This window comes from Saccopteryx leptura, chromosome 11 (genome assembly GCF_036850995.1).
Source record: "Saccopteryx leptura isolate mSacLep1 chromosome 11, mSacLep1_pri_phased_curated, whole genome shotgun sequence".
Taxonomy (NCBI): Eukaryota; Metazoa; Chordata; class Mammalia; order Chiroptera; family Emballonuridae; genus Saccopteryx; species Saccopteryx leptura.
Window position 1 is genome coordinate 521,206 of NC_089513.1, and position 17,401 is coordinate 538,606.

General features: G+C 46.0%; 1 protein-coding gene across 4 annotated transcripts in view; it reads right to left on the reverse strand.

Annotated features, from left to right (window-relative positions):
* Nucleotides 1–3,339: 3,339 nt before the first annotated feature.
* The window catches only part of LOC136383383 (probable 2-ketogluconate reductase), a 48,795-nt gene continuing 34,733 nt past the window's right edge, over nt 3,340–17,401 (reverse strand). For 2 of the 4 annotated variants that reach the window (XM_066353227.1, XM_066353226.1), the window contains 5 exons: nt 14,370–14,754; nt 13,217–13,388; nt 11,056–11,234; nt 9,068–9,164; nt 3,340–3,961 (listed from right to left, as the gene is read on the reverse strand). In XM_066353227.1, the coding sequence (XP_066209324.1) occupies nt 3,805–3,961; nt 9,068–9,164; nt 11,056–11,234; nt 13,217–13,388; nt 14,370–14,751 (987 nt within the window). In that variant the 5' untranslated portion in view covers nt 14,752–14,754 and the 3' untranslated portion in view covers nt 3,340–3,804. Of the gene's footprint in view, nt 3,962–9,067; nt 9,165–11,055; nt 11,235–13,216; nt 13,389–14,369; nt 14,778–17,401 lie in introns of all 4 variants that reach the window. The other 2 variants (XM_066353228.1, XM_066353229.1) reach the window with 2 other exon arrangements.

Here is a 17,401-nt window from a genome sequence, read left to right on the forward strand (position 1 = left end):
AGGATGTCGGAAATGGCAACAGGGTTTTTAGTGTTTTTGTGGCGATCTCGGGGCATTCTGCCATGACTTTAATCCAGAACACCGGCAGAGTTGTAGTCTCGAACATATTTTTAAGGCCGCTGTCATTTGCAATCTCCAGTAGTTGATCCTCTTCTTGCATAGACACACCGGATTCACCTGGTTTGCTGACAAATGGATCACAGATCCATTCCTTGGCAATTCGTGGGTCTTTTGTGGTTGGGAAGTAGCGTTCAAACTATTTTAAAAGCAAATACAGGTGATGGTGCACCAGCTGGGACAATGAAGGCTTGGGCTCAGGCTCTTCCTAAATTCCCGCGAATGTTTGAAACATGTCAAATATACCCCTGTTCACTCATCATCCCCACAAATCCAGTTTGGCTTTAAATGCAGCTACTTTATCTGCCAACTTGAAGACAGTTGTCATTTTCCCCTGAAGTGACCGATTGAGTTCATTGAGGAGGTTAAATATGTCGCACAAGTAAGCGAGTTTTGCGACCCATTCCTCGTCACTGAAATGTGCTGCTAGCGGTGACTTTTTTTCTGAGAGAAATCTCTGCAGCGGCTCCCGTAATTCAAACACTCTGGCCAGGGACCTCCCTCGGGATAACCATCTTATTTCTATGTATAAGAGAAGGTGTCTGTGCTCTGCGTTCATTTCCTCACAAAGCTGCTCGAACAGGCGCGAGTGAAGGGTGTGTGCTTTGATGTGGTTAATAACTTTAACGACATCATTCAATACGCTGTTAAGTTCCGGTGGTATATTTTGGCTAGCCAGCATTTCCCTGTGAATGACACAATGCATAGACTCACATTCAGGTGCAACCTTCTTAATCTGAGTAGTTAAACCAGACATCCTTCCGGTCATGGCAGCAGCTCCATCTGTGCATATGCCGACACAAAAAGACCATTTCAGTTTTCCTGATATATAGTCATCCAGCGATTTAAATAGTTCTGCGGCTGTGGTTTTGGTTGGCAATGATAGTGCACATAACATATCCTCATGCACATCCTCTTGATAAAGATAATGCATGTAAACAAGTAGCATTGCCTTGTTGTCAATATCTGTAGATTCGTCCACCTGGAGAGCGTATAGTGGTGATTTATTAATCCTTTCCAACAATTGTGATTCAATGTCCTCTGCTATTTCCTCAATGCGCCGTGTGACGGTGGTAGCCGAAAGAAGCATCTGTGCTCTTTTTAACCGCAGTCTCTCCTAGAAGTTCACGACAAATGTCTTTAGTGGCTGGAAGGATCAATTCTTCACCAATGGTGAATGGCTTCTTAGCCTTAGCAATACAATTAGCCACCAAGTATGATGCTATCAGTGCACTCGCATTTAGTGATGTAGTGGCCACCAGTAATTGTTTCTGTCCTTCTTGTTCATGCTTTTTTCTTTTGAAATACTCAGAAGGCTTGTCTTTTAAAGTAGGGTGCTTGGTCTCCAAGTGGCGAAGCAGTTTTGAAGGCTTCACTGCCTCATTACTTAGCCGGTCGCCACATATTATGCAGAGCTGCCTTGGTGCGCGAGAATCACCAGTTCCGATAAATCCATACTTCAAGTAGGACTCCTGGTATTGTCTGTTAAATGAAGCCTTCTTTTTCTTTTTTTTTGTATTTTTCCGAAGCCAGAAACGGGGAGGCAGTCAGACAGACTCCTGCATGCGCTCAACCGGGATCCACCTGGCACGCCCACCAGGGAGCGATGTTCTGCCCATCTGGGGCGTCGCTTTATTGAGACCAGAGCCACTCTAGTGCCTGAGGCAGAGGCCACAGAGCCATCCTCAGCGCCCGGGGCCAACTTTGCTCCAATGGAGCCTCGGCTGCGAGAGGGGAGGAGAGAGACAGAGAGGAAGGAGAGGGGGAGGGGTGGAGAAGCAGATGGGTGCATCTCCTGTGTGCTCTGGTCGGGAATCGAACCCGGGACTCCTGCACGCCAGGCCAACGCTCTACCACTGAACCAACCGGCCAGGGTGAAGCCTTCTTTTTCTTCGAGGTCGTAGGTTCTTCTTCTGTCTCCTCACTGGCCCTTTTCCACTTTGCAAAAAAACTTTCGATGGAATTTTGTTTTTCACTCATTTTGCTAGTTTATGGGTTTAATTTTAGTGGCAACGTATCACGTGACCGAGACAAGCGTCAAGAGTGAGTCTTGCCTGACCTGTGGTGGTGCAGTGGGATAAAGCGTCGACCTGGAACTCTGAGGTCGCCCGTTCGATACCCTGGGCTTGCCTGGTCAAGGCACATTTGGGAGTGATGCTTCCTGCGCCTCCCCTTTCTCTCTCTCTCTCTTTCTCCTCTCTGAAAATTGAATAAATAAAATCTAAAAAAAAATTAAAAAAAAAAAGTGAGTCTTAGACAAATGTAACAGGGAATCTGGTCATATTTTAAAAATAAAACGTTGTTCAGACTTAAATATAAATAAAACGGAAATAATGTAAGTTATTTCTTCTTTCTCTGTGGACCAGTACCAAATGACCCACGCACCGGTACCAGTCCGCAGCCTGGGGGTTGGGGACCACTGGTGTAGAGTGGACAGGCGGTTGCAGCCCGGGCGATTTGGGGCTGAGCCTAGAGGACGGGTGGGCGGAGCAGGGTGGCAATGGGTGTGGCCGGGGCGGGGTGTAGGGGCGTGACGTAGCAGGTCAGGCAGGAAGGCAAGGTGGGGTTCTCCACTATGAAGAGGACAAATCACTAGTGCTATGAGTGTGGGAGTGGAGTTTATTTATGCATACCCACGAACCAAACAAACAAGGCTGCATTGCAGCTCCTCTGGTACAAAATGGCAAGTGAAGACATCAGGGGGAGATAGCTTTTTGCTTGTGGTTTTGTGCCTCCTGCAGTGTAATCCCTCAAGTTTCTGCCTGTTTACATGCCAGTTCCTTTGCTCATGCCCTAATTTTCTTTCTGTACTACCTGCTCACCAGGTTAAAAACCGCTTCAGAAAGGAGGCATACCGCTCCCCAACCCATCATCATAGCCAACCCTGCAAACTCCGCAGCAGACCAGGCACTGTACACCTCCCTGTTTCCCCGCAGTAATCACTGGCTCACAGAGATGCTGCGTCGTTTGGTCTTGTCCCTTACTAGTCAGTAAATCCCGCCAGTCACGACTTTCCTACGGTGGCCCTAGCATTTATAACAGGTATGGCACCTAGAAGGTGTTCAATAGTCAGTTTTTGAATGATTGAAAGAAAGGAATTAACTAACAATTTGTTAGACTATTTGGAACACTACCTAATCCAAGAAGCTATGGGAATTTAACAAAATCAAAAGCAACAGCCCACTGGAAAATCCACGGACTTAGCCCAGATTTTAATCTGAATTCAAATATTTGCAACTTCAGGACGTTAGACAAGTAATTTACCTGTGCTCAGTTTCATTATGAATCATGATAACTTCCCTCAGAGTGCTGCCTTGACAATAAAGTTGACATGGAAATGAGGCACTTATTGGGCTCTCAATAAATGGTCAGTATTGTTCCTATTCTTAGTGTTTCAAATAAAATGATAGTAAACCAATCTATATATTGGTATACATAAATACAATACATAAAATATTTTTCCCACTTATCTGCCAAGTTTCATCCCTCTAAATCAGGCGTTCCCAAACTATGGCCCGATAAATGTATCCGGCCCACCACTGCACTTCTGGAAGGGGCACCTATTTCATTGGTGGTCAGTGAGAGGAGCACTGTATATGGTGGCCCTCCAATGGTCTGAGGGACAGTGAACTGGCCTCCTGTGTAAAAAGTTTGGGGACCCCTGCTAAATGCTCAGCCCAAATAAAATCATTCAAGTAGCACTTCATTAGGAATGGGAAGGCCATTGAGAGAAGCCAGGATGCTTCCAACCAAATTTTCCATCATCTGTCGTCTGGCTTGATGGGTTGCGCTTCCAATGTGAGGTGTCAGAGTGACATTCTTCAACTTCAACAAAGGATGATCTCTGAAATACAGATTGAAGAAAACCATTCAGAGCTGTTTTGTCTCTTGAACTTCATATTCTGGATTTACATCCCTCTCCCCCCAAAATGGGGAAGGCCACAGGAGGCTCATAGCATACTTTAAATGCCTAGGTTTGACCACCACTCAGCTAACCCTAGTATGAGGGACCTTACATTTTTGGGTGCAAAACACATATCCTAACTATATCCAGGCCATTAGCACATAATGGCACAACATGCATGGTGAGTTAAACACTGGTCTATAAGGCAGAAAAGGGCTGCAGGGAACATAAATGCTGGTCTAGGAATCATAGGACAAGCAGAATGCACCTTTAACAAAGAGTGGCATTCAGCCTGACCAGGCGGTGGCGTAGTGGAAAGAGCATCGGACTAGGATGCGGAAGGATCCAGGTTCAAGACCCCGAGGTCACCAGCTTGGGCGCGGGCTCATCTGGTTTGGGAAAAAAGCTCACCAGCTTGGACCCAAGGTCGCTGGCTCCAGCAGGGGGTTGCTTGGTCTGCTGAAGGCCCACGGTCAGGGCATGTATGAGAGAGCAATCAATGAACAACTAAGAAGTCGCAACGCGCAACGAGAAACTAATGATTGATGCTTCTCATCTCTCTCCATTCCTGTCTGTCTGTCCCTGTCTATCTCTGCCTCTGTAAAAAAAAAAAAAAGAGTGGCATTCATAGGGAAGAGATTTTACCACTAGATTAGCAGTTTAGAAGTTCTCTTCCAGGAAGAATGCAAAGGGTGGGAGTCAGGCTGGAAAGATGAGATTTTTAGTGAAGTGTGTGAGGGAGACTAAACACAATGATGGATAACACTAGAATCCAACATTGGGAAAGGGCTGTAACCTGACCCACCAGGGCTTTCTGACTATTTTAATACAGACAAAGGTCAAAATAGGCATGTAGAAATGACCAGCCTAACGATTAAGACTCAAGGGGCACACCTTTGGGGTCTTTTTTTTTTTTTTTAATTTTTATTTATTTTTTACAGAGACAGAGAGTGAGTCAGAGAGAGGGATAGACAGGGATAGAGAGACAGGAATGGAGAGAGATGAGAAGCGTCGATCATTAGTTTTTCATTGCGCGTTTCAACACCTTAGTTGTTCATTGATTGCTTTCTCATATGTGCCTTGACCGCGGGCCTTCAGCAGACTGAGTAACCCCTTGCTGGAGCCAGCGACCTTGGGTTCAAGCTGGTGGGCTTTTCCTTAAACCAGATGAGCTCGCACTCCAGCTGGAGACCTCGGGGTCTCGAACCCGGGTCCTCTGCATCCCAGTCCAACGCTCTATCCACTGCGCCACCGCCTGGTCAGGCCACCTTTGGGGTCTTATGGACCATAAAACCTATAGAAGTTCTCTGGGAACACATGTCACTATGACTGCCCCAGTCCCCAGGACTGGTGCACTTAGGGCATATCCTGAACTACAGCTAGCTGGGAGAAGAACTCTCCTGAAAACACTTGTCCTCCCCTCAGGCAGGTGGTAGCTGCTGCTACCTGACAGCACACATTGGAAACCACAGGGTGAATGACTTTGGCACAACTGACTTAGAACCCAGAGATAACTGAATCATGACCAATTGTAACACCTGTCCATAATAATATCTGGTGTGGAGGCAAGAGCCAATTCTGTTGAGAAAGCATAGCAAATACCTCTGTGATTGTTACTGATTTGTTCTGAAATGAAACTGAATTATACCATGACCATTGTGATATGGTGTAACACTGGCATAGTTGGTAGAATTTAACTACCTCATGTGAATAAGTCATCCGATAATACTGATATATATATATATATATATATATATATATATTTTTTTTTTTTTTTTTTTTTTAACAGAGATAGAGAGTCAGAGAGAGGGATGGATAGGGACAGACAGAAAGGAATGGAGAGAGATGAGAAGCATCAATAATCAGTTTTTCATTGTGACACTTTAGTTGTTCATTGCTTTCTCGTATGTGCCTTGACCGTGGGACGTCAGCAGACCGAGTAACCCCTTGCTGGAGCCAGCGACCTTGGGTCCAAGATGGTGAGCTTTGCTCAAACCAGATGAGCCCGTGCTCAAGCTGGTGACCTTGGGGTCTCGAACCTGGGTCCTCCACATCCCAGTCCAACACTCTATCCACTGTGCCACCGCCTGGTCAGGCAATACTGATATTGATGATCAATTGTTTTGGAAGATTGAGTTAAAGCCTCCTCAGAATATGATACCAGTGGGAAATGACTGGCCTGAGGAAAAACTAGGTTTAGCTAAATAGCAGCTAATTTATACGCTAATAGTACTGCACAAATTCATCATAAGGTATAAATACTGGTAGGTCAATGGGCAAACAATCAAACTAGTTTAATATCTAGGCTTGGGTGCGCTTCCCTGTTTAGAAATATGTATTTCATGTGTGTTGTTAAATGTCAATGCTGGAAATAGTAACTATATCCATACAACCCCGCTGAGAAAGGACAACGGCAGCTCCTGGACTCTACTTGACACACTGTTTACCTTTGCTGATTTGAGTCTGTATTCTGTAATAAGTGTGAGTGTAAAAGCTTCTTCTTAGTTCTGTGAGTCTTTCTACCAAATCATTAAGCCTTAAGGTGACCTTGTGGACTCCTTAGACTATTGGCCAATGAGTTTTCTCTTTAAAATAATCTTGCGGTGGCCCTGGCCGGTTGGCTCAGTGGTAGAGCATCGGCCTGGCGTGCAGGAGTCCCAGGTTCGATTCTCGGCCAGGGCACACAGAGGAGGAGCCCATCTGCTTCTCCACCCCTTCCCCTTTCCTTCCTCTCTGTCTCTCTCTTCCCCTCCCACAGCCAGGGCTCCAATGGAGTGAAGTTGGCCCGGGCGCTGGGGATGGCTCCACGGCCTCTGCCTCGGGCGCTAGAATGGCTCTGGTTGCAACAAAGCGACACCCTGGATGGGCAGAGCATCACCCCCTGGTGGGCGTGCCGGGTGGATCCCGGTTGGGCGCATGTGGGAGTCTGTCTGACTGCCTCCTTGTTTCCAACTTCAGAATTATTTTTTTTAAAAAAAGAAAAAATAAATAAAATAATCTTGTGGTAAATCCTTGTGTAAAACAAAGACTACTTATGCAGTATGACTAAATAATCTCAAATGTCTATTTTTATAACAAAAATCTCTTCTCCAAAACCTCAAAATAAAAACTCAAGTATGTCCGATAAAGATAATATTGAGATTAGAAAACAATATGGATATGTAAAGATATTCATAAAATACTAAATCTCTCAGCCACAAAAAATGATTTCACATGGGGCACTGGGAGTGTGCTACCTATTAAAATAAACTGAACTTTGGGATATAACCCTGGGTTTTGCCCTGTGACTTTTTAGTGAATCTAATAAAAAGCTCATTTTAGCAGACCAGGTGACAGGGGTGATCTAGGTTTCTTAGTAAGTGAACAACAGTCTAAAAATGCTCATGCTTCTTAATTTATATTGAGATTATTTTTTTCTAGATTAGTGATGCTTAAACACTTGTTCTCAGGACCTCTTTATATTCTTAGAAATCGAAAACCCCAAGAAAACACTTGTTTATGTGGGGTCTATCAACATTAGAAATTAAAACTGAAAAATTTAATACAGTAATACAGAAGCACACAGTTCCTTAGCTATCAGAGTGTCACCACATGTCATTAGTACACTTGAGAGAAAACATGAGTGGAAAGTAAGTCACATCTGACAGAATTGTGAATATGGTTTTGACTTCACAAACCCACTAAAAGGATCTCCAGACTACGTTTTAAGAAACTGTTCTAAAAAAATTGTTTTTCTCAGAAATGTCTGTAAGTTCTATAATCTGTCCTTTTTTTTTTTTTTTTTGCAATTATTTTATTGATTTTAGAGAGACAGAAAGAGGAAAGGGGGGAGCATTCATTTATTGTTCCACTTAGTTGTGCATTCATTGGTCACTTCCCTTATATGCCCTGACCAGGGTGATCAAACCCACAACCTTGATGTTTCAAGACGACACTATCACTGACTCAGCTAACCAGCCAAGGCCTCTATGATCAATCTTGATAAATTTAGATATTAGCCTGACCTGTAGTGGTGCAGTGGATAAAGCATCAAGCTGGAATTCGGAGGTTGCCAGTTCAAAACCCTGGGCTTGCCGGGTCAGGGCACATACAAGAAGCAAATACTATGAGTTGATGTTTCCTGCTTCCCTCCCTTCTCTCTCTCTCTCTCCTCTCTCTAAAATCAATAAATAAAAAATTAAAAAATTTTAGATGTTAAATTTGGTTGTAATGTCATTCAGCTGACAGTAATTTAGATGAAAATCAAAGCTGGAGGAGTCAGAGTTTCAGAATCAAGGACAGGATCAGGGCTGTGGCCCTAAAAGCCTAGATGTTTGGGTCAAAATGCAAAAGCAAATGAAATTAAATAGAAATGAATATAAAATTCTGTTCATATGCTTAAAAAACAATTGCAGAAATAACCATTTCAGTTTTAGCTGATAATGAGCTAAGGATGGGACAAGACTTCAAAAAGCCTGTGCTAACACAAATTTTGTGTAATTTCCCTACAGTGATCAGGTCACAACATGAACATTGATTGTGTTCAGTTCTCAAGAGCACATTTTTGAAGGATTTTAAAAACAAAAGTGGTGCAAAACATTAATAATGACAAGGTGTCTGGAAATGCCACTGCTTAGGCCACAGGTGAAGGATACAAAGATATTTAGCCTCAAAAAAAAAGGACTAAGATAAAATATATATGCTGTCTTAAAACACATAAAGGTTTGTAAAAGAGAAGAAAACTAATGTTATCCTTTGATGCTAGAGAGGATGATCCAGGGTCAGGGAGTTTGGGGAGGACTCTTGGCTTGACAGGAGGAAATACTTAACACAGCCATGTCCATCCGTGGGGCCAGCTGCCTGAGTGCCTTAAGCCCCTGTCCTTGGACGTGTTGAAGCAGAGGCCAGGCTGTCTGCAAACTGTATAGGTCCTCAGAGGTCTGCAGGCCCCTCCTGGCCAATACCCTACAGTTCTGTGATGATACAGCTGCAAAAGCCAGATCAGTGATTGTCTGAGGACCACCCCTGGCTTCGGAGAAGACTGTAGATGCTGACTGCCTTCCTTACCTGGGCAGGGGCTCTGGGTATGACACGTCCAGCGCTGCGGCTCTAATGACCTCAGTCTGAAGAGCTTCCACCAGGGCATCCTGATCAACTAACAGACCTGAGTCAACGAGACAAGTCTTCTGCGGTCACTACAGTTAGGCAGTGCACAATAGCTGCTATTCCAAACATATCCTGACCCTGTCCAAGGTCTGACAAAGGGGACTTGAAATTCATTATGCTAATTTTCTTCTGGACATTGTGAACCTGCTACTGTCCAGGGAGTGTGCTAAGTTGTTCATAGACACAGTCGCACTGAATCCTCCGATAATCTGTAGAGTTGATATTCATTTGACAGGTAAGGCTCCTGGTTACCAATTTGCCTGAGACCACACGCACTGCCCCAGATCTGAGCCTGGGCCTACCTAGCTCACTTCACCATGCCACCTCCCCAAAGAGCCCCAGATATCAGTTTTATATATACACTAAAAAACTACACAGTCACAGCCTGGCCCGCCGTGGCACAGTGAATAGAGTATCACCCTGGAACACTGAGGTTGCTGGTTCAAAGCAGCAGTGACCTTGCCCAGTCAAGGCACATACGACAAGCAACAAGCAAGAGGTGAACAACTAAACTGAAGTGACTATGAATTGAAACTTATGCACCCCCACCCCCCAGTAAAACCAATAAATAGAATCTTAAAAACAAAACAAAAATAAAAATGAGACAGCCACAAACATGATCTGTCATTTCAGACACCAAACAACAGGGCAGAAGCTGAGAACACTTTCCTTCTGGCAGAGACCCACAAGGAGTCCACTGACCAAGGGCACCCACCTCCTTTCTGCTGCCCAGCCAGGAGCAGCCTGCCCCAGGCGGGGCACAGAGCACCCTGGCTTCCCATGTGGCTGTGGGCGAAGCTGAGTCTAAGGCCCCTTTTTGGAGTGTTTGTTTTTCCAGAATCTGTACTGTGTTCACTGGCCTGACGATTCCCAAAAGCAGGTAATGCCCATTGAGAGGGTCTGAGTTTTTAGACAAGTTTCAGCATGTTGGCGTCAGCAGTGACGCGTGCTGTCACTGACCAGCATCATGAGGACTCTGTCTCTCCTTTATAAATGCCACACCAAGCCACCCCAATATTTAATTATTGCACAGGGCCCACCACCTCCTGTATACAAAAACATACAGCACTACATAAATGTGAAATAACCAAACTAACAGTGAAATATTTATTTTTCTTTTTAAAATGTTTATTGTATCGATTGAGAGAGAGAGGGAGAGGAAGGGAAAGAGAGACAGGAACATTGATCTGCCCCTGCATGTGCCCTGACCAGAGACAGAACTGGCAACCTCCATGCTTTGGGATGATGCTCCAACTAACCAAACTATCCTACCAGGGATGTTATATTTTTATTTTTATTTTATTTTATTTTTTATTTTTGGGATAAGTTATTTTTTAAAGGAAATTCATCCCCTGGCCTGCCCCATGGTGGCACAGCAGATAGAGCATCGACCTGGAATGCTGAGGTCATCAGTTGGAAACCGTGGGCTTGCCCAATCAAGGCACATTTGGGAGTTGATGCTTCTTGCTCCTCCCCCCTTCTCTCTCTCTTTCTCTCTCTCTCTCTCCCTCCCTCTTTCTCTCTCCTCTCTAGAATGAATAAAGTCTTTAAAAAAAAGGAAATAAAATTCATCCCCATAAATTTGCTTAATTACACCTAGATCAAACTATGATGCCCCTGCCCCAAGAAGATGCCCAAATCTGGATTTGAAAACTCCCATATCATAGTTTCCTCATTCTTTTTGATACTAATTTGAGGTTCAGAAAGATGTAGAAAGAAAAATCAGAAATATTTCTAAGGAGAAGGTCACTACCCCACTAGTCTAAGTGGATTTTTCAGGCATTCAGGGAAAAGGTAGACTAGAAATGCCGAGTCTAGTGGGGGTTTCCTATAGCATGCAGTGTGGTTTCCTAGCCCCAGGGGCCTACACACAGACAGGGGGCTGGTACCTCTGCCAATGTTGATGAGGATGGCGGTGGGCTTCATCAGCCTCAGCTCTCTCCTCCCGATAAGCCCATGGGTTTGGGGCGTCAGGCTCGTGGCCAACATCACAAAGTCTGATTGCTGAAGCAGATCATCCAGCCTCTCACAGTAAGTGGCCCCAACAGCTTCCTCCTCTTCCAATTTCCTATGAAGAGATCCAGGAAGAAAAATCATATTCTCTAGTCAGAAATTCATCAAGTTGCTCCAGGAAGGAGTTTCTGAGGAAGGCCAGAGACTCAGCCTGTGCCCCATGCAGGCCCGGACTCAGCCCTAGAAACCCCAAGGGCACTTGGGTTCTCAAAAGCAAGCCCTCAGTGTCTGCAGGATTTCACATCAGACCCCTAGTCCTTGAGACTAGGACCCTGCTCTCAGTCATCTTTGAAACCCAGAGTCTAGTCCAGGGCTGATCAGGTCAGACCTGCTTTCAGTCACATCAGAGCATCACTGAACGTGGGCAAAACATCACAGTTCCCACAAAACAAGGAGAGGGCCTGGGAGTGCTGTCTGTTAAACAGAAGCGAGGATCCAAGGATTTGATGTAGGCAGGACTGTGTTTTGGTTTTAGTCCAATCTGAACTTCTGCTCTGGCCACCCCAGACAGCTGATCACTGGAAAGAAAATTCCAAGCTCCAGGAGGTTACAGCATCTCAGGCAGCCGCTGATGCCATAAAAACATGGAATATAAAATTACATGAACCCTGTCCTAACTTATCTTGGCCGGGGATGCCTGGAGGAAAGATGGATGCCCAGCACACCCAGCTCCTTCCTCAACACCCTGCCCACAACACGCACCTTGCCCTTGGAAGGTCCCGGCTTCTGCCTTGGCTCTCTCATCACAATGAAATTTGTCTCCCCTGTCCATTGTGCAGTGAATGAAAAAGGGGGTGGGTTCTGACATAAAATCTCCCAGCTTGCTGTGCCACCATTAATTTCTCATCAGCCAGACTTCCATTTCATGTGTCATGGAAAGCCACTACATGGTGGTGAACAATGGCCATCCTTGGGCTGAGTGGCAGAGGGGACTGGGCAATTTGAGCAGGCTGTCAGCCCCTTAGGGGATGGGATGATGAAGTGAGAGACAGCAGGCACTATGCAGGGTTGTCGGGAGACAGTGGATGGAACTGGATGTTAAGCTGAATTGCATGTGAAAGGAAATGGCTTCTAGAGTGAATAAGTGAGTGGGGTAACCACAAAGCTCAGCACTCAAGGAACCAGTTACATGGCTCAGTGGGTGTGGACAAGTCTTCTGAAGATCAAAAATCACTTGAGTCTTGGCCGGTTGGCTCAGTGGTAGAGCATCAGCCTGGCATGCAGGAGTCCCAGGTTCGATTCCCGGCCAGGACACACAGGAGAGGCGCCCATCTGCTTCTCCACCCCTCCCCCTCTCCTTCCTCTCTGTCTCTCTCTTCCCCTCCCGTAGCCAAGGCTCCATTGGAGCAAAGTTGGCCTGGGTGCTGAGGATGGCTCCATGGCCTCTGCCTCAGGCGCTAGAATGGCTCTGGTTGCAACAGAGCGATGCCCCAGATGGGCAGAGCATCGCCCCTGGTGGGCATGCTGGGTGGATCCCGGTCAGGCGCATGCGGGAGTCTGTCTGACTGTCTCCCTGTTTCCAACTTCAGAAAAATACAAAAAAAACCCCCAAAAACAAAGCAAAAAAACAACAACAACAAAAAAAACCCAAATCACTTGAGAATTAAGAAAAGAACAATTATAGATAAGTTAAGGATTTCTTTCTGGTAAAAATTTTTTAATGGAAACAAGTCACAGCCACATTCCTAGGTAATTGTAAAAATACCACTATCCCAAACATCAACCTAGAATGCTGAGGTCACCGGTTCAAAACCCTGTCCAGTGTGCTTGCCTGGTCAAGGCACATACATATGGGAGTCGGTGCATCCTGCTCCTCCCCCCTTCTCTCTCTCTTTCGCTTTCTCTCTTCTAAAATGAATAAATAAAGTCTTTAAAAAAAATACCATGATCCCTTTCCAGACCATTAGTCCCACTTTCTGGAGAAAGAGTAGGAGTCTTATGAAAAATGGATAGATCAGATCATACAACTAAGCCACACTTAAGGCAGCGATGGCATAAGTTCTACTCAGTTCACTTCAAGTCCACTCTGAATCTTACCTGTGTTTCCTGTTGTGGTACAGAATCTTCATTTCAAACCCCCTGGCCCGCTGAGCGATCTTGTAGCCAATGCTGCCCATGCCAACGATCCCCAGTGTGGTCCCTGTCACTTCTTGACCCATCCAGTTTGTGGGAAAGTTCTCTGTATCTGGTGAGATGGCCAGTTGGTGACCTAAGATACCGGAAGAGACAGTGGGGAGTGGAGAAACCCACAAGCCTTTCTGGAACATTTTGCCAAGGTGACAAGGGTAGCAGATGCTGGTGGCAGGCCATGGCTCTCATGCATTTCTATTTGACAGAAAACTATTTCTGCAAGGGAAGGAAAGGGAACAGACAGCAGTGACCTCATAGCAAAGCCAGCCCTTCCTGGTAGAATGATTTAGAAGAGCAACACATTTCACAATAAGGAAAGATTTCTGGTTAAAATTGGTATGCGTATGTGACTGTGAGCACGTGTGACTGTACAGATGTGGCTTTGTGTGTGTGTGTGTGTGTGTGTGTGTGTGTGTGTGGCTGTATGTGTGGGTCACTGGTGGTGTATGTGCATGAACCAGCAGTCAGAAACAGAAAGAGCCTATGCCTCACTTCTCCCTCAGTCCCTTCATGCCGAAGTTCCGTCAGGAGGATGAATGAGTAGTAAGGTGCTACACTGCCTTTCCTGGAACATACCCAAAGATGTCCAGTGTGTGGACAGGTGGGATTCTGCCTACTCATGTGTAGGCCTTCACCCTCGGATGGCATGCTGACCAGCCAATGAATGACCCTGAGGGCATTTCCATAGTGGTGCTAAAATGACCACATGCACACACACTTCCCACCTGTTATGTGAATGTGTGTCGTTTGTTGGGGGAGAAAACAGTTGCCATCAGACAGATTGTTGAACTATTCGTGCCCAGGAGCAGGGCCTGGGCACTAAGTAGACTACAACTGACCAGGAGGGGCTCCAATTCCCAAGTGCCACCAAGTCCTGGATGCAGTGTAAAGAAAGCAGGGTCAAATAAACACCCCCACAAACAAACAAACAAACAAACAAACAAACAAACCAGGCTTAGAAAAAGCTTTGAAGTTCGAAGGTAAAATTATATTTGTCATGTGCTAATAAGTGTCTGCCATCTGCTCTCTCGGGAAAACCAGTCTCTCCAAAATGGCTTACCTTCCACGACTCTCCGGGCTGTCGCCAGCAGTAAGGCCATCCCCATGTCAGCCGTGGGGCTGGACACAGCCTGTGGTGTCCTAGCTAACTTCACGCCAAAGCTTGCGATGAGCTTCAGGTCCAGGTGGTCCAGTCCGGCTCCTGAGTTGGCAACAATCTTCAAGGCAGGCAGGCTCTGCAGGAGCTCCTGATTAACAGCTGGCTTTCCGCCCCAGATATACACAGCCTGGATCTTTGGACCTAACTGTGTCTTATTTTCCAGAAATTTTTGCATGGTAATGAGATCAAAGTGTTTCTGCAGCTCTCCAACATGATCTTTACATATAGCAGATGGTCCTTCAAATGCAGACACCAAAACTCCTGGTAGGTCCTGATCCGTCATGGCCTGCAGATAGGAAACTGTGGTTTCTGTTGTCATAACAGAGTTTGTAATAGAACAACCTGAGTGCTCTCCTTCTACTTTTAGACTTTCTAAATTACAACAAGGCTGGAATTCACTTTAAAAGTCAACAGACCCATTGGCCCTGGCTGGTTGGCTCAGTGGTGGAGCGTTGGCCTGGCATGCAGGAGTCCCGGGCTCGATTCCCGGCCAGGGCACACAGGAGAGGCGCCCATCTGCTTCTCTACCCCTCCCCCTCTCCTTCCTCTCTGTCTCTCTCTTCCCCTCCAGTAGCCAAGGCTCCATTGGAGCGGAGTTGGCCCGGGCGCTGATGATGGCTCCGTGGCCTCTGCCTCAGGTGCTAGAATGGCCCTGGTTGCAGCAGAGCAGCGCCCTGGATGGACGAAGCATTGCCCCCTGGTGGGCATGCCGGGTGGATCCCGGTCGGGCACATGCGGGAGTCTGTCTGATTGCCTCCCCGTTTCCAGCTTCGGGAAAGTACAAAAAAAAAAAAGTCAATAGACCCAGAGCTCTGAAGGCATAAATGTCTTCATCACAGCCTCTGACATGCCTCCAATGACACCCTCCTGGTAGTCATGCCTCAGAGTGACCCCAACCCTGAAGTTTGCTCCCTGTGAAGATGGTAGAGCAATGTGGTTGGAGGTCCCTGCTCACCAGCACTTGTCCCTATGCTGGGAGGCAGCCTACACAGAGGCCATGACTGAGCTTGGCAGCAGATCTAAGAGGCCTGCCAACAACCCAATGAGCCTTGAGATGACTGCAGCACTGGTCAACTCCTTGAATAAAGTTTCATGCCTGACCTGTGGTGGTGCAGTGGATAGAATGTCAACCTGGAATGCTGAGGTCGCCAGCCTGAAACCCTGGGCTTGCTGGGTCAAGAAACATGTGAAATGGCTGTGAGTTGAAGCTTCCCACTCCTCTCCCATCTATCTCTTTCTCTCTCCCCTCTCTCTAAAATCAATTAAAAAAAACAAACAAGCCCCGGCCGGTTGGCTCAGTGGTAGAGTGTCGGCCTGGCGTGCAGAAGTCCCTGGTTCGATTCCCTGTCAGGGCACACAGGAGAAGTGCCCATCGGCTTCTCCACCCCTCCCCCTCTCCTTCCTCTCTGTCTCTCTCTTCCCCTCCCGCAGCCGAGGTTCCATTGGAGCAAAGATGGCCCGGGCGCTGGGGATGGCTCCTTGGCCTCTGCCCCAGGTGCTGGAGTGGCTCTGGTCGCAACAGAGCAACGCCCTGGAGGGGCAGAGCATCGCCCCCTGGTGGGCAGAGCGTCGCCCCCTGGTGGGCGTGCCGGGTGGATCCCGGTCGGGCGCATGCGGGAGTCTGTCTGACTGTCTCTCCCCGTTTCCAGCTTCAGAAAAATATTAAAAAAAAAAACCTAAAAAACCCCAGCCTGACCAGGCAGTGGTGCAGCAGATAGAGAGTTTACCTGGGATGCTGAGCTCACCGGTTCGATATCTGGGACTTACTTGGTCAAAGCACACACGGAAGCAATTAGTATAAGTTGGTTATTTCCCACTCCTCGCTCACCTTTCTCTCTCTCCTCTCTCTCAAATCAATAAATAAAACCTTAAAAAAACCATTTCCTGAGAGACCCTGAGCCAGAATCACACAGGTAAGCCACTCCTGGATTCCTGATCTGAACACCTGGAAGGTAACAGATGTTTATTTTTTACAGCCACTAAAATTTAGTATAATTTTTTATGTATGCAGCAATAACTAATAAAATTGAATGTGGGCAAATAAAGGGGTTCAACAGAAAGTAACCTCAAAGATAACCTGGTCATAAATTCCTAACTGGAAAGATAACTGTGGGTAGTCACATCCAAGGAACATAACCTTTTTAGTAGAAGGTTCATCTTTGCATTAGGCAAACCCTGTGCATTGTTTTTGTGGGTCTAGGTTAACATATCTTTGACATGCCAGATTAACCCTATTTTTTATACTTGTGAAGTGTGATCACCCTCAAGAGAGGTATAGTCTTGTCAACTCCCCTGCAACCCAATCCCTACCTGTTCCCACCTTCATCTAATCTTCCTGACATTCCCTCCTTGGTTCCAAATGCACAAAAAGCCCCTGAAAACCGTCATTCTGGGAAGCACTGGAGAATTTGCTTCTCAGCAATTGTCAGTTTTGGCTCAAATAAACTCATAAAATTTCTCTCCAGGTTTGAAAGTTCTTACATCAACATGACCATTTTTTACTGTGAAAATAAAAGATGGCTAATATCTGTCAAACGAATTAAATTTTATGATTCTTGTTACTGGTTAAAAAAATAAGATATTTCTAACATTTTATAGCTTTCCTTCAAAAAGAAAACCTGTAGTGTTTCAAGAATTGAGGCAAATGGATGCATTTTATCTTTGGGTCATGACTTAGCTAAAAAGGTTTAAAATTTGTTCAAAGCAAAAATAAATAAATAAATAAATTTTGTTCGAAGCTTAGAGCATAATTCATTTAAAAGTTTTTTTGACCTGACCAGGCGGTGGCGCAGTGGATAGAGCATCGGACTGGGATGCAGAGGACCCAGGTTCAAGACCCCGAGGTCACCAGCTTGAGCACAGGCTCATCTGGCTTGAGCAAAAAAGCTTATCAGCTTGGACCCAAGGTCACTGGCTCAAGCAAGGGTTACTCG